Below are 24982 nucleotides of genomic sequence, written 5' to 3'. Positions count from 1 at the left end.
AAACAATGTCGGTTGGTGGGACCCTGGGGAAGGGCCTTCTCTGTGGCCGCTCTGACCCTATGGAATCAACTGCCCCCAGAGATTTGATTATCTCCTCCCTACCAGTTTTCTGGAAAACTGTTAAAGCCTGGCTTTTCCGGCTTCCTGGAATTAAGACTGATTGTTGCAAGTATGGTTTTATAATACATGTGATTTTAGTGATGCTTTTTATTGGTTTTATACTTAGAGTGTATTTATACTTGTTGTTAGCCATTCAGAGTCCGTTTGGAGTGCGCGGCATATAAATTAAATAATAAACAAAGAAACAAAGAAATAAATAGCAATTTACTTTCTCCAGATTGCACACTTTAAAATATTAACCGAGGAGCAATTTGGAGGAGAATTGTCATTTTTCTATGGAAAGGTAAGTATGTGATACAAAGTACAGTGTTCCCTCGATTTTCGTGGGGGATGCGTTCTGAGACTGCCCGCGAAAGTCGAATTTCCGTGAAGTAGAGATGCGAAAGTAAACACACCATTTTTGGCTATGAATAGTATCACAAGCCTTCCCTTAACACTTTAAACCCCTAAATTACCATTTCCCATCCCCTTAACAACCATTTACTCACCATTATTACGGGTACTCACCATTGAATAAGACACTTAGTGATTCTGATATTTATAAACATAATTATTTATTAACAATAATTATTTTTTTTGTTATTTATTTGCAAAAATTATTAGTTTGGTGATGATGTATGATGTCATCAGGTGGGAAAAACCGTGGTATAGGAAAAAAACCCCACAAAGTATTTTTTAATTAATATTTTTTGAAAAACCGTGGTATAGGCTATTCGCGAAGTTCGCACCCGCGAAAATCGAGGGAACACTGTACTGAATTTCATAGCTACTTCATTCTCAATTATTATTTTTTTGTAACCCAGTAATTCCTCAATATTATGTGTGAGGGATGTAGAGAAAGCTATGGCTGACAAATTTTCTCTTAATTCCCGAAATATATTTGATCTGATTTGAAAGTGATGTTTCCATATTTTTATCATGCAACACAAAAGCCATTAGTTTTATTCAAGTATGACCTCTGAGCAGAATCACTATGGTTGCTGTGCATCACTCAAGGAAAATTCTGCTGTATGTTTAATTGAAACAATTTCCGTTTTATTTACAAGAGTATCCTAAGATATTGTGCAAGGCATGTTACAGTATCATAAAAAAATGCATCCTATTAAACAATATAGCTAAAGAAGAGTTGCCTTGTCAATATTCTGTTTAAAAACTCTGAAAAACCACATGGAATAAAAACTACCTTAATTGGCCACCTACTTTTCATGACCATGCTGCTGCTATAGCAAATACAGTATTCTTAATATTTAACAATATTTTAAAAACCCATTATATGTATGTTTCACCCCAGAGTGTGGGCTATGTGTGTTGTGTTCCAATACTGAAGTGGCAGGAGGCAGGTTGAGTAACTTCAGTTCTTTATTGGTCAGTGAGCAAACATCAGCAAAGCCCCCAGGAGGGCTAAGGGTGAAGGTCTTAATCCCATCACCCAGAAGATGAAGGGGATACATCTTGTTATGTAGAATAGACTGGTCCAGGCTATTAATACTGTAAAGGTGAATCTGTTATTAGGAGTGAATCTGTTTCCTGCCTAAAAGCATATTTCTCTATTTTTCTAGGGCACAGGTCCCAAAACTTGACAACTTTAAGACTTGTGGACTTCAATTCCCAATTGAAGACTTGTGGACTTCAATTCCCAATTGAAGACTTGTGGACTTCAATTCCCAGAATTCTCCAGCCAGCATAGCTTGTTGAAGACTTGTGGACTTCAATTCCCAGAATTCTTCAGCCAGCATAGCTGTCTGGAGAAGTCGGGGAGTTGAAGTCCAGAAGACTTAAAGTTGCCAAGTTTGAAGACCTCTGCTCTAGGGATATTCTTTATAATATTCTGCCTTTTATTAATATCCCTCAAATATTTTATTCCTCTCGAAGGGAGGGTGGCGCTGACTTCCTATAGCAGGATTTAAACCATGGTTTGAGGGAGATGGATACGACTGATGTCTGAAGACGAATTGTTACCAACTTCGACAGTCAAAAAACCCCCACAGCCATCGAGCGGCTTTTTTCCTTGACCGCAATCTGGCGCGCATGCTCAAACCCGCCACAGAAATGCATGCTGGAACTTGTAGCTGAAGGAGGGGGGAAAACCCCTTTGCAACCACTCATCCCACAATTCCTCTCGAGGGGGCGAAAAACATGAGACTCTGTTATGCAGTCCACGCGGAGGGGCGGGCAAGCACAGTATAAGCCCGCACTTGCGTCACCGCGGAGGCGAACGAGGCCTGAAAGACGAAAATGGGCGTGGCTCCAGCGCCTACGTCAGAGTTGGGAACGAAACAAGAGCCCGTTCGGTTGAGCTTTGCTCCCCGACTCGCTCGAATTTTAAGCGTCTGTCCCTTTAAGCTTGTCCGGGCGCGAGAAAAGGCTGTCTTGCGCCTGCGCATCGGAAGATTGACCTCGCGCTCGTTTGGCGCTGCTCGTGACTACTTCTTGTTGTTATTTTTTTTTCTGAAGGTGGTAGTTGGGTGTGGGGGAGGGTAAAAAAAATAACGTTTTGCGTTCGATTCTTCCAATTCAACCGATAGAGGCGCCGCCGTTGCCATAGCGACCTGTCCTTCGACGGGCCCGGCCTGGGACGAGATCTCAGCGGCCGAGGCTATGGAGGAACCCGGGGCAACCGCCTCGGTCTGTGGAGACACAGTGGCTGCCGCCGGGTCTGAAATGACGGAAATCCTCGTTCCCGGCCCTCAGCCGCTACGGCTGCTCGAATGGAAAGTAGCGACCGGAACGGCCGTGAAAATCGGCTCCGTCTTGGCCGTCTGCGCGCCTATCCAAATCCCAGCGCGGCCGGCCGCATTGGCTGTCGAGCCTGGCCTCCAACGGGCGGCCGAGCGAAAGGTCAAAGCCGAGCGGCCGGGAATCGTACGAGAGCTGCGAGCCCAGCCGGGACAAGTCATTCCTCCGGGGTAAGGAAAAGGACGACGGCGAGGAAGACGAGCTGAGTGGGTGGGCCCGTCCCTGAGGGGCGCCGCCTCAGATCCGCGGCACTCGGAACCCCTCAAGTTTCGGCTTTCGGGGTGGAGAGATGGCGGCTGGGCTCGCTCGCTCTGCTTTTTCCTCAAGCGCGGTGAAAGATGAGGAGGTTTGGGGAAAGCGCGCGAGGGGCAGGCCGTCCCTTCCCCGCCCTCTAGCGCTGCGGCGCCGGTGACAGACGAGGCCCCGCTCCTTTTCTCTTTCTTCCCTCCCCGGTTGCAAGCCGACGCCGTCATGAGGGAGGCTTTTGGCAGGCCTAGGTTGCCGGCGGAGTGGTCGAGAAAAAGTCTCAGTGCCTGTTATATAAGCGCCTGACGCTGCGTGAATACGGGAGGGGGATCCTGCGGGTCAGCGCAAGGAAAAGCCGCAGTCTGCCTCCTTATGAGAGGACGCTCGATGAATTGGACTTTCTTTTATTGGATCTCTTGGATTTCCCCCTCCCCTTTTAGGGGGGGGGAGGGGAGGAGTGGCTAATTGTAAGTTGCGTGCATAAGTGCACCAGAGTGGCTTCCGTCCCCTGTCCTAATGTTTCTCTTTTACTAGTATCATGTATATAAATATTATATCTTTGTATACCACTTGACAAAACAAACAAGTAAATAAAATAAATAATTGAAACCAAAGCCTAAGAATTTGGAAAGAGGAAAGAATAGAAGATACATTTGTTTAGAACAGTGGTTCTCAACTTGGGGGTCAATAGACCGTTTCACAGGGGTCGCCTAAGACCATGGGAAAAGACAAATTTTTCATGGTGTTAGGAAGTAAAGCTTCTATTCTGGCACCTTGGAATATATGTTTACAATCTGACCAATCAGGTGTTTACAGTGGGGGTATTCCTCTGACCTTCCTGCCAATCAGCTTAAAGATCTGTGGGGAGAATTGGCGCTAGACTTATGGTTGGGGGTCATCACAACATGAGGAACAGTATTAAGGGGTCATGGCATTAGAAAGGTTGAGAACCACTGGTCTAGAATCATGAGGTACAACACTTAATGACTGTCATAGGGTACAAATAAGCCATAAGGAAACAATATTAATAAAAATCTTAAGGATACAAGCAACAAGTTACAATCATAAGTGGGAGGAAATGGGTGATAGGAAGGATGAAGAAAAAACTAGCAGTAATAGTGACAGTTTGACAGTGTTGAGGGAATAATTTTTTGAGCAGAGTGATGGCACTTGGGAAAAATGTTCTTGTGTCTAGTCGGTGTGTGGTTGGTAGGTTTTGGGGGTAGGAGGAAAGAGGAAAGTAAAAATTGAGAACTCAAACATTGCCCCCTTGATCAGTTTTTCATGTGTTTACATTTTGATTATGCATCCTGATGACTATGAGCTGTCATTCAATGTCACTTCTGTAACTGTATTAAGGGAGATGATATAAGAAGCCCGAGTAGACTGAGGCTGGCAAATCATTTGCCAGATATTTATTTATTTATTTAATTTTTTTTTTAATGTCGCCCTTCTTCTTAGACTCAGGGCGGCTTACAACATGTTAGCAATAGCACTTTTTAACAGAGCCAGTATATTGCCCCCAGAATCCCGGTCCTCGTAACTTGAATTATCTTGGTCAGAAGAATGGATGACTGCCATTAATTCATTAATCTTTTTCGTGTCAGTAGAGTGTGATCATCTCTGATGCCCTGGTAAGATTTTAATAAGTTAATGTTTTATGACTATCTGATTTAAGTCGAAAGACCTAGAAATAATTACACTGGCTAATTTGTTGCAATCCGCCCATAGTCTTTGGGAGTTGGGCAGCATATAAATTAAACTAATAAATAAGTGAAATAAATAAATAAGTTTTAGAGCTTAGAAGATATTTCAAAGTTTTTAAAATTTTATAATGTGCAAGTTCTGTTACATTGCCCAGTTGCTTTCGATATCTAGGGGTTTCGGATGAAGAGAATGCTGAACAGTGTGAAATACCATTTTTTATTTATTTTACTATATTCATTTGCATAATGAATGCAAATGAATATATATTCTCTGAAAACTTTCAGAATATCATCCATTACTCAGATACATTCAGAGGGAAAGATGAAAGAATACAGCTAACAGATATACAGTATTGCAAATAAACAATACTGCAGAAAACTGATTTTTTTAAAAAAAAGAACTAAAATGCATCAACTTTAACTTATAATGACCTTTCAGTGAGAAGGTAAATTATCTTCAAAAAATGCTTCCAGTGCAGAGAATTCATTTAAATATAACTTCATGAGAAATAATATTATTTATAAACCTCAGTGTATGGTTTGGAGCTCTGTAAAACTCAAAATGAGTATTTTTATTTGCTTTTGAATTACACCTAGAAAGAAACTAAACATTTTCAGGAAGTTTATATTTTTCTTTCTAGTATTTATCCCTCAAGTGCAGAGTGTTGTTGATCTGTTGGTTGTGACAGGAATTGACCAACCAGTTTGTCACCTAAGCCTGACATTGTGGGTAGTGACTGGTCCAAAGTCATCCAGCCAGCTTTCATGCCTAAGGTGACACTAGAACTCACTCCCCTAGTTTCTAGCTTGCTTCCTTAACCATCCAGACCAAATCTGCTGTCATAGTCTAGATTAGAAACTAGTCCACAGGAAGGATATCTCAGTAATCTTAAAGCAAAGATAAATGTGTTACATATGTACTTTCCTAAGGAAGGAATAAATTAGCATGCTGTTTTATTCAGAACTGGAATGAACAGTATTCCTGAGTACATGTCGTTAATATGGTATATAATTGCATCCAGAGGTTGCCAAATGTCATTTGATTTATTATAACCTTCTACCTATTTAGTATTTAGTATAGCAACTAAAGTGGATAATAATAGATAATTTGAGATTCTGAAATCTTGCTCCAAGCAGTAGAAATGTGATTCTATCTTTTTTTTTCTTTTGTACATTTGAAAGAGCAGGCAGATTGCTGCAGAATGATAGGTTTCCCTGTTACCTTTGCCTTCTAGAATTACATATTAAATACTTGAATCTTGATATTTTATGGACATGTGTGATTTTCTTCGCTATTTTTAATTAAAGATATAATAATTTTCTTGCTACCTATCTTACTAATCTGTGAAAATTACTGGTGCTTTTACCTTTAATAGAGGAAAGTGTTATTGGCTGGAGTTAGGGACAGGATTTTTTTATTAAATAGGAACAGCTTGTTTGTTTATTTATTTATTTGTTTATTTGTTTGTTTGTTTGTTTATTTATTAGATTTGTATGCCGTCCCTCTCCGGAGACTCGGGGCGGCTCACAACAACAATAAAACAATGTCCAACAAATCTAATAATTTAAAACACTAAAAAACCCTTATTAAAAGCAAACATACACACAAACATACCATGCATAAACTGTATAGGCCCGGGGGAGGGGGATATCTCAATTCCCCCATGCCTGACAGCAGAGGTGGGTTTTAAGGAGTTTACGAAAGGCAAGGAGGGTGGGGGCAGTTCTAATCTCCGGGGGGAGCTGGTTCCAGAGGGTCGGGGCCGCCACATAGAAGGCTCTTCCCCTGGGTCTCGCCAAACGACATTGTTTAGTCGATGGGACCCGGAGAAGGCTAACTCTGTGCGACCTAACCAGTCGCTGGGATTCGTGCGGCAGAAGGTGGTCCTGGAGATATTCTGGTCCAATGCCATGAAGGGCTTTATAGATCATAACCAACACTTTGAATTGTGACCAGAAACTGATCGGCAGCCAATGCAGACTGCGGAGTGTTGGTGTAACATGGGCATACCTAGAGAAGCCCGTGATTGCTCTCGCAGCTGCATTCTGCACGATCTGAAGTTTCCAAACAGTTTTCAAAGGTATCCCCATGTAGAGAGCATTACAGTAGTTGAACCTCTAGGTGATGAGGGCATGAATGACTGTGAGCAGTGAGTCCTGGTCCAGATAGGGCCGCAACTGGTGCACCAGGCGAACCTGGGCAAACACCCCCCTCGCCACAGCTGAAAGATGGTTCTCTAATGTGAGCTGTGGATCGAGGAGGACGCCCAAGTTGCGGACCCTCTCTGAGAGGGTCAATAATTCCCCCCCCCCCAAGGGTTATGAACCGATAGATGGAATTGTCCCTGGGAGGCAGAACACAGCCACTCTGTCTTATCAGGGTTGAGTTTGAGTCTGTTGACACCCATCCAGACCCTAACAGCCTCCAGGCACCGGCACATAACTTCCACTGCTTCGTTGACTGGACATGGGGTGGAGATGTACAGCTGGGTATCATCAGCGTACTGATGATACCTCACCCCATGCCCCTGGATGATCTCACCCAGTGGTTTCATGTAGATATTGAATACGAGAGGGGAGAGGACCCACCCCTGAGGCACCCCACAAGGGAGAAACCTAGAAGTCGACCTCTGATCCCCCCCTAACACTGACTGCGACCGATCAGAGAGGTAGGAGGAGAACCACTGAAGAACAGTGCCTCCCACTCCCAACCCCTCCAGCCGGCACAGAAGGATACCATGGTTGATGGTATCGAAAGCTGCTGAGAGGTCAAGAAGCACCAGGACAGAGGATAAACCCCTGTCCCAGGCCCGCCAGAGATCATCCATCAACACGACCAAAGCAGTTTCCGTGCTGTAGCCGGGCCAGAATCCTGACTGTTGAGCCTAGATAATCGGCTTCTTCCAAGGACCGCTGGAGTTGGAGCGCCACCACCTTCTCAACAAACTTCCCCATAAAGGGAAGGTTGGAGACTGGCTGATAGTTGTTAAGAATGGCTGGGTCCAGGGAAGGCTTTTTGAGGAGGGGGCGCACAAGTGCCTCCTTGTAGGGATCTGGAAAGGACGACCTCCCCAAAGAAGCGTTGACAATCTCCTGGACCCAGCTCCGTGTTACCTCCCTGCTGGCCGAGATCAGCCAGGAGGGACACGGATCCAGTAAACAGGTGGCGGAACTGACAACTCCAATTGCCTTGTCCACTTCATCAGGTGTCACCAGATCAAACTCTTCCCAGACAGGTGGACAAGTACGTGCCCCAGTCACCTCGACTGACTCGTTGTCAGTCGACTCTTATCCAATTAGAGTCGAGGTCTGCCCGGATCCTAGCGATTTTATCAGCAAAAAACATGTTAAAATCCTCGGCACTACTCTATAAGGGCTCCCCAACTCCCCCCTGTTTAAGAAGGGAGCGGGTCACCCTAAACAGCAGGACTCTTGTTCATGAGTTCTTCTTAAAACTTGTCTAAATTTAATTTCATTTTATTCACCTTGGGTGTCATATTACTGAATTATACCATAGTATTGGCTTTGACTGTTACACCTAGATTAAATTAAATGCAACTGATAGTTGTATTGAATATGACTTGGATATTTACTTTCTTGAAGTTTCCATTTAATGGTTTGAAGAGGCTATTCATTTGTTTGAATATTTCAGAGTCTCAAAGCGGGGTGAGAATAGGCCTGAATTAGCAGTTCCATCCTTTCCTCTTTCCACCCTTTATGCATTCAACAAGAGATCTGAAGACAAATGAAACAAAATGAAAAAGGAACTCATATTGACTTTCTATGCAATCCAGATTCTGAATAAAGCAGAATTTTTGATCATACTAACACTGTACTTTTCTTTCAAACCAAAACAAGTATAATTCCCTTTCACCTGAAACTATTAGGAATAGTTTTCCCCCCAGAGTTTTTAGATTGTAGTTTTTCTATTTGTTCTAGTAAAACAATTGAAAATGATGTGGATATTTTGCTTCCAGGGACATTTTTGCCGGGAATCCTTTATATATAAATATGAAGAGCCACATCATAAAGATATATAAAACTGAAATAATTTTCTTTATTTAGGATAATTAAGTAAACAGCACATTAGGAATGAAGGAAATTCAACCTTATTCTCCCATGATATTAATGATGTTGGAGTAGGTGTCAGCCACCCTTTCTACATTTGGAATTTTTCCCAGAATTTCTATAAATCATTCAAGATTTCTAATTCAGCTAGTGACCACTAGATTGAAGTGATATATAAATTTGATAATTAAATTCTCTCATAAAACGTAGGACAAACAATTCTCAGGATTTTGATAGTTTTTAAAAAATATTTTTATTTAATGTTGGAAGTTATAAACAGAGTTTGGGGTGTTTTTCATATTTGTAATGTAAATAGTGTATTTGAGACCAGCCATAATTTGACATTAAAATGCTGTCTACAAAGATGTCATAAAAAATAAATGTATTTGCCCTTAGAAAAGTGTATGCAATGAAACACTGATAATTATTTATACAAAAAGAAAACAACCCTTGAAACCTTGTATGCTGAGGTGAGACTGTCATGTTATTGTATAAAATATGACCTATCTATTTTCCCACTACTGTATATTAATCAATTTTATAACACTAGCTTATAAAAAGAGTTGTCACAGATGGTTGTGGCAGTATTGACCTAGTACTGTGAAATTCTCATATACTACTTTGTTCACAATTGTGCACAAGTAATGTTTGTTTATTATGGAATGAGTAATGAAGTCCAGGCTGATGTGTATCTTATTCCAGTATCTCTGAAACTATGTTCATGGAACATCAGTACAGTGATCCCTCTATTATCGCGAGGCTTCCGTTCCAAGACCCCTCGCGATAATCGATTTTTCGCGATGTAGGGTTGCGGAAGTAAAAACGCCATCTGCGCATGCGTGCCCTTTTTTTCTATGGCCGCGCATGCGTAGATGGTGGAGTTTGCATTCCCCGCCGCCCACGCAAAGGGGAAACCCCGATTCGGCTCCTCGCTGCTGCTGCGCTACCGAGCAGATCAGCTGCTGGGCGGCCGAAGGAACCTTCCCTGGGTCTTCCCCCTCTTGCGGGCGGGCGGGCGAGCGGCGGGCATCAGCGAGGAGCCAGGGTTTCCCCTTTGCGTGGGCGGCCGGGAAGACCCAGGGAAGGTTCCTTCGGCCGCCCAGCAGCTGATCTGCTCGGTAGTGTAGCAGCAGCGAGGAGCCGAATCGGGGTTTCCCGGAAACCCCGGCTCCTCGCTGATGCCCCCGCTCGCCCGCCCGCTGCCCGCCGCCCGCCAGCAAGAGGGGGAGAGATAGAGAAAGAGAGAGAAGGAAAGAAAGAGATGAGAGAGGGAGGAAGAGAGTGTGAGAGAGGAAGAAGCAAGATAGAGAGAGAGAGAGAGAAAGAAAGATGAGAAAGGAAGGAAGAGAGTGACGTCATCGGGTGGAAAAATCGCGATATAGCGTTTCGCGAAAATCGAGATCGCGAAACTCGAGGGATCACTGTATTCACCAGATATTGGAAGGAAATCTACAACCTGGTCCTAAGATAGGTTTTGTGGATCTTGGATCCATGTAATTTAGTTCATTGTCAAAAAGCTGGTGAAGGTTATCAAAAAGCTAGTGAGTCATCTGGAAAGGAGTTTTTTGTGCTGGAGGTGGAAGAAAAAAGAGGATTGTATGGAAAGGCGAGCTGTTTTTGCCAGAATAAAACTTTGATGCCGATTTGTCTAATATTTTTCTTTTTAAATTTGTGTTAGAGTGAAGTATGGAAGCAGCTGGACTATCAAAGGCTTTTTTTAAAATTCAACACTAAATAGTTTTTAAATTAGTCAAACCCCATGAATTACATATTTGCTTTGATTTTGAAATTTTGGAATTAAAATTTGATTTTGGAGACTATCGAAATTTAATCTGGAAAAATTCTGAAAGAAATAAAAGGAATTGAAGACCGCTCTGAATTTTTGTGTTGGTGACATCTGTTGGGGAGGCTGAAGTAGTAGTTGGTTGAATTTGTTATTCTTTCTTCACTGACTATGACCTTCATGAGATGGAGCTGAGCAGACTGTTGCCATAACAGGTGATAAGAAGCAGCTGGGAACTTGCTGAGAACCAGAAGAAAATATTACTGATTAGAACTTTATTTCAATTTGGAAGGAGTAAAAGACAGACAGTTGGCTTTATTGGGCATACATTGGTCTTTTCAAATTTGGACAAGATGGAGGAAATAAGAGATTTATTCAAAGAGATTATGCAAGACATTTGTGACTGAAGAGATCAATATGGAAATGTTAATACAGTATTGTTGTTTCAACTGAAAGGTTTAACCAAGACTATATAGAAAATGATGAAGAGGAAGGAGAGGAGCTATGAACAGCTGGGAAAAAACTCCTCAACAGCAAGATGTAGTAAGATAATGATGCAAATACAAAATCACTGCCAATTGAACTTTATTTTAAGATTGATCAAGGGAGGAAGGGATCCCAAAAGATAAATGATTTAAAAGGTGGTCAGTTTAAAGAGGGGGTAGAGGGTCACATGTTTGATGATGATTATATGAAAATAAGCACTATTATTGAGAATAGATGTGACCTGACACTTTGGAATGGGCAAAATAAGAAAGAAATTGGGATGGAAAATGGGAAATCTCTAAAAATTGCTTCTTTTGGCAGTAAGAGAGTGAGGAAGAAACTATATGATTTTCAAAAGATAAGAAATATTAGATATAAAACAACTGGGGTTTGGCAAGAGGAATGGGAATTTGAGGATGGTTGATTGATTATTAAAATGAATTGATGTAAGGATACAATTAGATTGAAACAGCATTGTTTTTACAAAGGATATATGAATATAAAATTGTATCAGAAGGATAGAATTATATGGATAATTTACAGCTACATTTATATTTATAAAACTGTAGTAAAAAGCTGATGTGAGTTAATGTTTTTTTGGAAATGAGTGTTTTCCTTTTCCTTTTTAAATATTAATTAAGCTTGGAAAAATCAAAATAGATATAGAAATTAAGGTGGAAAGGTATAATAAATGTATTGATTTAATTCTAATAGGTCATATGTTATATGATTACAATATTATGATAAAGGTTTAAAATATTGACCTGATTAGATTTTGGTCTTTTCTTTTTCTTTTGATTATTCTTAAATTCTTTATTAATATTAGTATTAATATTAGTAATAGTTTTTTGGTTCTTTTTTCTTTTCTTTTTTACTATTATACTTTCTTTTTTTCTTAGCTTATAAACTTTTTAATTTTATTTAGGAAGCGGTGGGAGGGGTTTCTAGAATACATGAGTAAGGGGAGTAAATATAATGTCTTAATTGTATTTGTAAGAATAAGATGAAATTATTGTAATAAGGTTAAAGGAAATCAACATGGACTTTAATTAGAAGAAAATTTGGATATCTGGATGACAAAATTAGAGGTCAAGGTTGGGGGGGTATGATTGATACCAAAAATAATTTAATTTGGAACTATTAAACTTTTTGGGGGGACAGTTATCTATGATTTACTAATTATATTTTTGTGACAGTGGATTTTTAATATTCGTTTCAGCCAAGTTCATATACCAAAATAAGCTGAATATTACGAACGCATGTTTAAAAATCTTCTAAATATTGATAATCAGTAATCACATACGCAACTACATATGCCCTATTAAAATTATATGCATAATCTCTATATATGGAGAAAATAAAATAATAATATTATTACTGAAGCTGTTCATAGCTGTTTCTCATTCACAATCAGTCATAAAGGTCCCTTGTTTGAAAAATTACATTTTGTTGGTTGAAAAATTAAAGAAATATTTCTTGTATAAAATAAGATAGCGGGTATACATAAATAATATACATTGTGTATTTAGTGTCTAGTTTGCAGAGATTGTGTATAATTGACATAACCTATTTTTGATAGAAACTTAAATTTGATCTTAAAACTTAATTTTTTTTATTAAATCAGATTCTTTATTTCTTTTCAGAGGTGTGCTACTAAGGCTAGAAGCATGTAGCCATCCTGTTGTTATGAAAGGCTTATGTGCAGAATGTGGTCAAGATTTAACACAGTAAGTACTATTGTATGGAGCTGGATTTCTCTTAATTATATATAATTAAAATTGATGATTATAGAGTCCTCGACTTACAACCAGAATTAAGCCCAAATTTTGTTGCTAAGTAAGATATTTAAAAAGTGCTATTGCTAACATGTTGTAAGCCGCCCTGAGTCTAAGGAGAAGGGCGGCATAAAAATTGAATAAATAAATAAATATTTGTTAAGTGAGTTTTGTCCTATTGTATGACCTTTCTTGCCACAATTCTTAAATGAATCACTGTTGTGATTTGGTTAGTTAATTGTTAAGTAAATCTGGTTTCCCCATTGATTTTGCTTGTTAGAAGATTACAAAAGGTGATCACATGACTCCAGGACATTGCAACCATCATAAATCTGAGACATTTGCCAAGCATATGAATTTTGGTCGTGTGACCATGGAGATGTGGCAATGGTCATAAGTGTGAAAAATGGTCATAACTTACTTTTTTCAGTGCTGTTGCAACTTTGAATGGTCACTAAATGAACTAATAATTTGAAGATAATTTATAGTAGAAAATTTAGTGTGGATTTAAAAGTTGGTATAGGTAGATATCGACTTACAACAGTTCGTTTAATGACATTCAAAGTTGCAGTGGCACACAAAAAAGTGATTTCTGACTATTTTTACAACTTGCGACTGTTGTAACATCCCCAAAGTGTCATGTGAGCAAAATTGAGGTGCTTCGCAACTGACTCATATTTATGACAATTGCAGTGTCCCGGGATCATGGGGCTACCTTTTATAACAATATGAGAAGCACAATGAATGGGGAAGCCAGATTTTTACAACTTTGTTACTAACCGAACAGCTGCAATGATTCACTTAACAATTATGGCAAGAAAGGTTGTAAAATGGGACAAAATTCATTTAAAAAATACCTCAGCAACAGAAATTTTGGGCTCAGTTGTTGTAACTTGAGGATTGCCTATACATAAAACCATAGTAAAGTACCTCTACTTAATAATGCCTCTACTTAAGAACTTTTCTAGATAAGAACCGGGTGTTCAACATTTGTTTGCCTCTTCTTAAGAACCATTTTCTACTTAAGAACCCGAGCCCGGAAAAATTTCCCAGGAAATTTGAGAGCGGCACGAAGGCCCGGCCAGTTTCCTGCCATTCCCCCTTTAAGCCCGGCCATCTAGGGCTTTTCTGGGCTGCCAGAGGAGTAATTCGGTGGCACTTAAGGAGGCTTTGGCAGTCCAAAGTGAATAAGCCTCTGCCAGCGTCCAGAGAAAAGAAATGCTCCCTCCACTCTGGGCAGCCCAGAGCAAACGGAGCGTTTTCCTTTCTCTCGGCGCTTGGAGAGGGAATAAACCACTTCGCTGTTGTGACTCCCTCACGCTGCCTCCCATACACCTGGCACAAGTTTTCCTCATGGAGTGTCTGGGCATAGAAAAGCGAAAGGGGGCGCTTTGCCCCGGCCGGATCAACTCAGCTTCAGCCAACTGGAGAGTCAGCACAGTGAAGGGAAGGCGCCGGCTACAAAGCGAGCGAGAGGAGAGGGGAGCCCTTCAGCATGGGAAAGAAGAGGAAGCAGGTAGCAGCATCAGCAGCCACCTTTCAGTCAAAGGAGCGGGAGGTCCCCCCCTCTCGCCCGCCTGGGTTTCTCTCTCTGGCGTAGTGTATGGGAGGTAGCCTCGTGCTGGGTGTATGGGAGGTGCGTGCTCCTCCTCGCTGCCTCAGAGTCCCTCTTTTTTTAAGCCTTAAAGTTTTGGATTTTTTGATTCCCTTCACCTCACCTTCTTCCTTCGGCAGTGACTGTCCTCCTTCCTCCTCCTCCTCCCATCCAAATTCTGAGCTTTTATTTCTTTCCTAATGGGTTTGCACGCATTACAGTATTTGCTTTTACATTGATTCTACTTACAAACTTTTCTTCTTAAGAACCTGGTCACGGAATGAATTAAGTTCTTAAGTAGAGTTACCACTGTGGTTCCTCTTCCTTAGTGAGGGCTAGTGAAGAGCAAATGAAAGGAAACGAAGCTTGGGAGGCAGCAGTGGAATTGATGCTGCTTCTCCCAGCGGCACTTCAAGTCCCCCCCTGAAGCATGTGTCTTATCCAATCCAAATTTTGATATTTAATGAGACTATCCAAATAGATTTTAAAGTTGTATAATAAATAAAAAGAGCCAGAAATCCTATTTTGGAAAAGACCTTGTGTTTTTTGTCTACTCTTTGAATAAACCTTGAGTGCTTGAAGTATGCTGTTTGTCAGGTTCTCAACGTATGATAATTTTTTTATGTTTTTTTAAAAAACCTTGCCTTTATTGTTTTTATAAATAACTCAAGGTGGTCAATATTCCTTCGTCCTCCTGTTTTCCTTACAACAGCCCTGTGAGGTGAATTGCCTTGAGAGAGCATGACTAGCCCAAAGTTACCCAGCTGGATTTCATACCTGAGGCAGGACTAGAACTCACAGTTTCATGGATGAGGATATGTGTGTGTTATGATGTTATATGGTAATTAAGCACAGTGTTTACTTGTGTACGACTACTTGACACATATAATGTATGAGATGGTTGTGAAAATTCATAATACAGTAAGTTGGTTGGCCCTTTACCTTTTGACAGATTATCAATTCATTTAATATTCTTTGTTCCCTTTCCCTCAATTATTAGGTTACAAAGCAAGAATGGAAAACAAAACATGCCCGTTTCCACAGCAACTGTATCAATGGTTCATAGTGTCCCAGAATTGATGGTTAGCTCCGAGGCAAGTATGCTGCTCCTTCTTTGTTTTTGAGAGAAGTCCAGAGTTCAGCAAATTTCATTAGAGATATTTCTTCATAGTGCACATGTTGTCCATCTTAGCCAGTATTGGAATTGAAAGCAATTCAATTTCAGAAACCGTTTTGTAAGATATTTTTTAAAAATCAGCTTTTGATGATGGAGCAGTTGCCTATTTTAAATGTCAGTATTAAATAGAGAGATGGCATATAAATCTTGTAAATTCCCAAAACAGGAAAATGGTCTTCTGCTGTACTATGTTACCCATGTTTATTACATGTATGTTTCCTTTTGGGGGGAAATACACTAATCATATTCTGATCCTGTCTTTTCCTATTGTCCTTGATGGGATATAATTGTGGGACTTATCTCTGTGGTGTTACATCTATACTTTACACATTCAGCTTAATATGCTAAGTTTGGAATATAGTATCCATCTCTAGCATATGTTTGCATGAATGGTAATAAAAACACTTATGTTCAATGATATTTTATAAAGTTTTCCCCCCTTTTTAAATGAAGCATTATACATAGCATGACCAATTATTTATGCATCAATACAATAACAAATAAGCAGAATTTAGTTTACACCACTCTTTCTCACAGTACAAAACAGTTATGTAGGAAAACATTCTGTTCTACTTCTTCACATGCATCTGCTACTTACTGTGAATAAAAATAAAACCATATTGGTAAAAAATTTCATAATTTAAATGTTAGTATAGTCTACTTTGAATAAATAGGTAAGTTTTAACAGGCTTGAACCTGAAACACTGCTACTTTCAGAATTCTAAGTTCCTCATTACAATTAAAAAATAAATATAATGATATTTCTTCCTTTGAGCCTATGGTGTTTGCATTAATATAATATAATATAATATATATATTTTAGCAAGCCGAACAGTTGGGGAGAGAAGATCAGGAAAGGCTACGCCGAAATCGAAAACTTGTGCTGATGGTAGATTTGGATCAGACATTGATTCATACCACAGAGCAACACTGTCCACAGATGTCTAACAGGGTAAAGCAACTTTATTAATTACTACTCTCTATAATAAGTATAAAACCATTTAAAATAATATTTTAAAGTGAAACTGATTTGTATGAAGTAATTCTTTAAAATGGCCATGATGGATGGATGGGCAGACAACAGATAGTTATATATGTAGATATAGGCTTGATAGTTATATATGTAGATACGGAGTGTGTACCAAAGTTTGACCCCATAGAAGATTGATTATATAAATTAAATATATAATTTATATATTATATAAATTTAATATTAAAATAAATTGCCATTTTCTTCTAACATTTCTTACTCATTTGATGCATGATTATTGAACTTAGCATAGTAGTAGAACACTATAGTTTTCTATAGTAGCGCAGTAATTTCTATTTGGGAGGGACATCAGAGGTGGGTTCTTACTGGTTCTAACCGATTCTACCAAACGTAGTCAACGGGTGATGACATCACGGAGCTGGTTCTGTCGGTGCGGGTCAGTGGCTGCCGCCATCTTGTTTTTTGACTTCTACGGATGCACAGAAACCAAGGTTTTGGCACTGTGCATGTGCGCGTGCTTTGCATAGCACAGTATGGCCACATGGCGCACAATGCGCGCACAGCCATGTGGTATAAGAGGAAGCAAACCAGTGGCAAGTTAAGTCAGAACCCATCCCTGAGGGACATCATACTGTGATTTGTCTGTGGAGCCTGACCTTACCAGATCCTAATTTCTTTGTAATCCAGCCATGGTTTTCTTTTGGAAAACCATGCAGATTTTTCCCCTCATTTTTCATATATGTTATCCATATACATATGGATAACATAATGTATATGACATAATGCCTTAAGGTTTTACTGTGGATCTTTTTCTCCCTTAGGGAATATTTCATTACCAGTTAGGTCGAGGCGAACCTATGCTCCATACACGATTGCGACCTCATTGTAAAGAATTCCTAGAAAAAATTGCCAAGTTGTATGAGCTGCATGTTTTCACATTTGGGAGCCGACTTTATGCACATACTATTGCAGGTAAGTAGTACTCTGCATTGGGAGATGCAGTGGCTCAGTGGTTAAGACACTGAGCTTGTCAATCAGAAGGTCAGCAGTTCAGTGGTTTGAATCCCTAGTGCTGTGTAACAGGGTGAGTTCCCGTTACTTGTCCCAGCTTTGGACAACCTAGCAGTTCGAAAACACATAAGAAATGCAAGTAGAAAAATACTGTGCGCCTTCGGTGTTTAGTCACTTATTTTCCAATAAATGTTCAGATCTATTTACATCAAAACCTTAATTATAATGCTCCTAAAATGTAAAAATATTAGTATTTAAGTTATGTACTAATTTCTAACAATCCTATACAGGTAGGCCTTGCTTAATTATCCCAATTGGGACCAAAATTTCTTGTCACTCAGCTATGCAGTTGTTAGGCAAAACATCACATGTCTGCATCACTTAGCAATAGCAATTCCCGTAGTCCAGGTTCTTGTCATTAGACTAGATCCTCATGCTACTCCTGCTCTGCTCTTCTCTGCATACTACTCCTGCTCTGCTCTTCACTTCAACTCCTTCCACCACTAAACCCCTTCATACCTTTGCCATTTTTCTTGCCACACAGCATATTACTGCCATTATTTACTCTTGAACCCTCCACCACCTTTTCCCCATTGACCTTTACCATCTTCTTCCATTATTGACGAGGTGCATCTGGACAAGACAGCTGCTGGTCCTTTGCGAGGTCAGCAGCAGAAGGAAGAAAATGGTGAAACTGGAGGTGACACAGGGGAAGCAGAAATAGGCAGTGGAGTGCAAGGTGGCCAGACAGAGCAGAGATGGACGGGAATTAGGGGTGTGTGTGTGTGAACTCCGTCACACACACATTGTGGCAGGAAATGTGGACAGCTCCCAAGCATCTGAATTTTGATCATCTGATCATGAGGATGCTGCAATTGCCATAATGTAAAGCACTAGCTATAGCTACCATTCGTTTAGCACTATTTTAACTTCAAGCAATTGCTGAACAAATAGTCATGAAACAAGGGCTACTTGTATTGGAAATGTTAGAATGTTTGAAGTTAAATATTCATCCCTTATATAAAACATTTACTTAGCTAAAGAGGAATAAGAATATAAATATTTCAACAGACAGTAGTTCATTGTTTAAATCAGCTGTAGAATTGTGTCTTGTGATTAGAATTCAGTGTTGGAATTTTAATTCTATTTTGATCCAGCATTCTTAATTTTTTTTTACATTTCTGAATAAAATATAATCAAGAATATCTATAGTTAAATGACCAGCTGTGTATTTTGTATATCCTTTTCTTTGAATTAATTTCAACTTTATCTGAGCCTATTAAATAATCGCTATAAACAATAGCTAAATAAAATCCTGAATGAATAGATGAAGGTGAATATATGTTTCATTCTTTTATAGTATAAAACAGCTCATTCTCATTCCAAAGTTAGCCTTGTTGAGTTAATTATAAGTAACCACTAGCAAGGATTGTGAGGAAAATATAGAATGTATCTATATTTAATAATTAAATAATTCTGATAATTGTTGTAATAATATACTGTACAAGTATTCTCTTATACTGTTATTATTTATCCATATATTCAAGGATTAACATTATTTATTAATCACTTTGATTGAGTCACCCAATAAATTGCTTAAATAAATAAAGGTATTAAAACTAATTGTAAATTTAATATTTTGGGCAAGATATGAAAGGATTGAAAACTTGCGGAGTTTACTTCTTGAAATATAAAAAAATAATCAAGCTGATTTTTTTGTTATTGGGGATTGAATGGTATACAATCCCCAGGAACCCCATAAATTAATTGGGCTAAAAATGTCAGCATTCTCCATTCCAATGTTGTCATAGTGTCTTTAACTATGATCCTGCAGTCCCCAGGACAGTAGAAGGACAGACTGGAAAAGTTTTCTTATAAACCAATATGATTATAAGAAAAAGAATAGAATAGGTTATTTGTTGTTTTCTTAAACCAATATCTTGAATTAATAGTAGAAAAAAACAAGTTTGTTTCTTCTTCAGTCAATTAGATATTATTGGATATGTTTATCCTTACAAATCCCATTTAGATCAGATAAGATATTGTGCCAACCTTTTAAAATGCTTGAAAACCATGCTTCAGAAGAAAATCAGATTGTTTATATACAAATCTACCTGGCCCATCATGAACAATGGATTCATTTAACAACTATGTCATGTCTTTAATGACCACATTATTTACTTTATGACTGCCACATTCGCAAAAATGGATTGTAAAGTTGTAAAATTGTTTCAGTCACATGATGATCCACTTTACAACCATCAGAACTTATGAGTATAATTACCAGGCTCAGGTATGCTCACAAGTCGAAGACTACCTGTATGTTTTATTTGCTTATGAAGCTTTTGCCCATTTCCTTACACCTTTCGTATCAAGCCTGTTATGTCTGTATGATTCTCTGCTAAATATGATATTACTTTTTAGAACCATGATGCTATAAACCATTTTGTAAGCTACCCCGAGTCTTCGGAGAAGGGTGGCCTAGAAATCCAATTAATTAATAAGTTGAAAGAGGCTATTTGAAACTTCGATTCGTTCTCAATACAGAGATCCAAATTCAGCATCAGCAACAAATGGTTCACAAACACACTGAAGCAGGAAGTCTGTCATGTTTGTACATTAGTTCCACCATGGAACAGCTGTTTTTGGTATTCTTTTCTAACATTCATTTGGGCCTGTCTAGTAATGTAAATGCATTGATCCTAGGCACATACTCTAGAATAAAACATGTTTTGATTTACCTTCTGACATAATTTTTTTTAAAGGCTATTGTGCATTTCTCCAATGTTCCTTCTCTTCAGGCTAATTATATCCAGCTCATTCAGTTTTTTCATTTCCTTCATTAAATTTCATTCTGTTAGTTTCATTCTCTTACCCATCAGGATTCTTTTATATTTGGTTTGCATATTATAAAAATATCCTATCCAATTTTGTGCTTTCTGCAGATTCGATAGCCATTCTTTTAGCTTCTTTACCCAAAATTAAGAGGACTAGGATTGAGCCCTGTGACATCTGTCAGTTTCTTCAGTTTCATGAAAAGCCATTGATGAGAACTCTTTGAATCAATTTAAGTCTGCTATTGCTATTGATACTAAAAGGGCAAATGCTATCTTGGCATGTTTTAACGGGCATAGAGTACAGATCAAAGGACTACTGTTTAATTCAACCCTGTCTGGTCCAAACCCCTCTTGGAATATTGTATTCAAAAAGAACAATAACATACTGGAACGTGTTTAAAGAAAACAGTGCAGGGTCTGGAAATGAAGCCCTATGAGAAACATTAAAGAAAGTTGGTCATCTTTGGTCTTTAGAAGAGATGACTGAAGGGACATAATAGGCTTTAAAGAATTATTATATACTAGACAGAGTCAGCTTATTCTTTATTATCCCAGTGAGCAGGATCAAACTAATAGTTGAAAGCTGCAGTGCAGGAATTAGATTCAGGATAGACGTCAAAAAAACCTCCTGGTATAAAGCTGTCCGTTTGTACAGCTGCCACACAAAGTGATGAGTTGTCCTTCCCCAGAGATCTTCAAACAGGCTAGATGGTCATCTGTTAGATGCACTGCTGGATCCTGCACTGAGGAAGAGGTTGGAAAGTACTCTTAAGGTTATTTCCAACTCTAGAGTTTGTGATAATTTTTTTTTTCATGGATACATATATAGCAGATCATACATAATTTAAGCTCTAGATGGCAGCATTTTGCAGCTAAATGTATGACATTTTTAAAAATGTATTTAACAGATGCTGTTTTTATTTTTAAAAGTACTTTTGTTCTACATCAAAATGAAATAGAACTTTATTCAGCTTTGACAAAAACATATTTTACATCTATGCCTGAAGTAATGTTTCTTAAATTTTACATATGTACCCAATGCTTAGAATTACAATTTTTTGTCCTTCAAAAATACAAAGAAATATCTGCTGTAATACTTTTTAATCCCAGAAAAAGACAATAGCAAAATATTTCAGTAAAGCTGACAGGGAGACTGTGGATTCAGTCAGTAGGAGTTAAATTTTACTTTTTAAATTAATTTTTAAAAATATAAATATATATAGAATATTGAGAGGAGGAGTTAGATTACTTTTGTTTGCTTATATAATGCAAGAGAAATAATTTTCTGGCTGTTTCTGTATTTATAATTCTTCATAAATGAAGACATGATTAAACTGTCTGCCCTTCTGAGCCTGTGTTTTGTATCAAATTATAGAAGAGTACATTGTTTAATTGTTATGTTGTTCCTTTGATTTAAATGTACTTAAGTATGTATACAGTACATTAATTCATACAGACTAGGGAATTCAATTAAGTTCCAAAAAAGATAACATTGGGAAACAAATGTATATTTATATTGCTGTTTCAGTAAGTCTTGCCTTGTCTGCAGGAGGTAATAGTCATTTGTGAGAAAGCCTGTATATATGAGGAAATTTTGGCTAAATGTGGGCTGTTAATCTAGTCAGAATTTGTTTCTTATGTAGGTACAGATACAGAAAAATAATTGACTATGTCTCAGTTTTATTTATTGAAATGTTTTTTATTTTAATATATTTATGTCCTTTTGTTTTCCAGTTAAGTGGCTTGTTTCACTTCAGTAATTTTATACATTTTTCTAAAGTTTATCTGGTGATGATTCTCTTTAGCTAATCTTTTCAATTCGTTATGTCTAGGTACTCAAGGGGTCTCACAACAGGGATGATTCTACATGAATTTGCTGAAATTCTTAAGCAAACACTGGTGAGTTAAGGTTGAATTTCTATCCTTAACTCTCACATTTTCTTGCTTTTGTGGGTTTTAAGTTATTACTTTAAGATGCAGTCGTTTTGGCCTACATGCATCAGCTTTAATAAATGACCTGTGATATCTGGAGGTGTTTTGCTAAAAGTCTTTTAACTTAAAGAAAATACTGTGTAGTTGCCAATAGATACTAAATGGCTCTAAGTGCATTACTTCCTGAATCACCAGTCATGTTTGAACATGGAATTCAGACAATTATGGTCAAAACTTTTAACTTTTTAAAAAAATATCTGCTTTAAAAAAGCAAGTTTGTATTGATTACCTCTAGAGTATAAGTATTATAGAACCAGCCAAGCTGGGTATTGCCTATCTGATATATAATTTATCAGGTGCTAAATATTTTACACTACTAGGCAAATGGCAAAATCAAGAGATATTTAAGATGATTTTTCTCAAATCAGAAATTTTGATAAAGTTGTGATAAAACTGATTTTTGTATACCACAAACTAGACAACACAATTATGATTTTTTTAAAAAACAATACTATTACAAGAACAGCTATGTGGTATTTATACACAAGTATTAGAAGTATAACTTAAACCTGCAACTGCAAGAAATTTCTATTGAAACTATTTCCTTATCTTGCCCATTTTGCTTAAGCATTACAGCACATCTATAGTACTTTGCCTAAAAGCAGCAAAACATTTATCAACATTGAGACATGCTATTGATAAATGAGAGACATTGTTCAATCCTGAGACTTGCAATGAAAATATATACGTGATCAAGATGAAGTATCTTGTTAATATTTACAAAATGACATAATGTTAAAAAGCAGACATTCTGATTTAAATTTCAAGTAGGAATTATAAAATAATAGACCAGCTTCAAAATATTTTGCTTAATATTATTTATTACAGCAAGTTATAATGTATTATTAGTAGATAAACATATTTTGGAATTTAATAATACATTTTATTTATATAGGAAAAACTAGATGAAAATGTATCCGTGTGTAATTTGTAGTAATCTAGAAGACAAACACAAAGTATACAAATCCCTGCAGAAAATGTATTAATAGTGGAAAAATTAATTTCAGGCTTTTTTTCCCTTTAAAAGCATTTTTGGACTCTGAAAAGAAGCTTTTTTCCCATCGAATATTGTCAAGGGATGAATGTATTGATCCATATTCAAAAACTGGCAATCTTAGGTATGTATTGTGAGTAAACTGTTATTTATGGAATAAACATACAAAGTATATTGGCTGAAATAGCAGATAAAAATAAAATAAATATGACCAGTATTTCCTCTATTCTAAACTTACATTTCAATTACATGCACAATTATTTCTGTCAACTTTTGAATAGAAAAATTTGTAGTAGCCAAATTGAATGCTGTGTTTGTGTCTGTATATCATTTGCCCTAAGCTTTATTTTGTGTATTTCTTTCTAACTTATACTTTGGGAGCAAAAACGAGTACTAGTTTATATGAATATTTAAGACATTGCTATTTTGTAGAGTACATTTTGGATTTTTTATTGTATTTTAATAATTTATGATGCTAAATATATTGTTAGGCACAAGAAATCAGGGACCAAGCCTTTCAAATGAGTATAAATTTATTCCATGCTAGCTCTCTACAGGCAAACTGGATATAGATAAGAGTCAATGGAAATAAAAGACTTAGATTTTTTGTGGCCTGAAGGGACTTCATACTGATGATGCTCCTGACACCTCCCTTGGGCTCAGCTGGTCATCCACATTTACCATGAGAATAATTCTAGTTTTGTTTATTGTGTTTTAATTTTTTAAAACTGATTTATTAAAATGTAATAGTGTATAACAAAAGTTCTAATTTATGTATGTACTATCTTACTAACTTCTGTGCATTTTATTTAGACTGTCAGGATCTTGCCATTGCTTTTTTTTTAGTGTATTGCATGAAGTTTGTTTTTTGTTAACTCTGGGTTTTTTCTCTTGATGCCCCTTCCTCGGTAATTAAGCTAAAGTATTCCACTGAGCAAACATATCTGTTTTTATCTTCATCTGAGATGAATTCCTTCTTTATCTAGTGACTGGTTGCTTTAGCCAACAGAGGATCATACTTGACTGGTTGATGGTAGAACTAAATAACAGATGAACCTAAAAAAATAAATGTTTGCTTATATGTTTCTGTCAACTTGTCATACCCTATTTATTGGTAATTATTTTAGAGTTATTTAAAAGTAGACAACCAAAATAAATTAATTTTGTTCTCTGGTTGTAGGAACTTATTTCCTTGTGGAGATTCCATGGTTTGCATTATTGATGACAGAGAAGATGTTTGGAAATTTGCCCCTAATTTGATCACTGTGAAGAAATATGTATATTTTCAGGGTATAGGTGACATTAATGCACCACCTGGCTCAAGGGAAGCTCAAATGAGAAAGAAAGGTAACTAATATACACAATGATGTAAAACTATGTTCCAATTTTCAATATTTGCATCATACAAAGTCAATTGCCATCATCTTTGTTTAAGCAAACTATTATGTAATCTATATTTCTATATA

General features: G+C 37.7%; 1 protein-coding gene across 3 annotated transcripts in view; it reads left to right on the top strand.

Moving 5' to 3' along the window:
• Positions 1-1036: 1036 nt before the first annotated feature.
• Positions 1037-24982, top strand: part of CTDP1 (CTD phosphatase subunit 1) — a 41790-nt gene continuing 17844 nt past the window's right edge. Inside the window, exons 1-7 of one of the 3 annotated variants that reach the window (XM_070747422.1) lie at positions 1037-3026; positions 12789-12872; positions 15515-15608; positions 16515-16643; positions 17504-17654; positions 23550-23640; positions 24697-24863. In XM_070747422.1, the coding sequence (XP_070603523.1) occupies positions 2719-3026; positions 12789-12872; positions 15515-15608; positions 16515-16643; positions 17504-17654; positions 23550-23640; positions 24697-24863 (1024 nt within the window). In that variant the 5' untranslated portion in view covers positions 1037-2718. Of the gene's footprint in view, positions 3570-10848; positions 10875-12788; positions 12873-15514; positions 15609-16514; positions 16644-17503; positions 17655-23549; positions 23641-24696; positions 24864-24982 lie in introns of those variants that run through there. The other 2 variants (XM_070747423.1, XM_070747424.1) reach the window with 2 other exon arrangements.

The sequence above is a fragment of the Erythrolamprus reginae genome, chromosome 3, assembly GCF_031021105.1.
Source record: "Erythrolamprus reginae isolate rEryReg1 chromosome 3, rEryReg1.hap1, whole genome shotgun sequence".
NCBI lineage: Eukaryota > Metazoa > Chordata > Lepidosauria > Squamata > Dipsadidae > Erythrolamprus > Erythrolamprus reginae.
The sequence above is the reverse complement of the archived record's forward strand: the minus strand, read 5'-3'. Positions and strand labels throughout refer to the sequence as shown.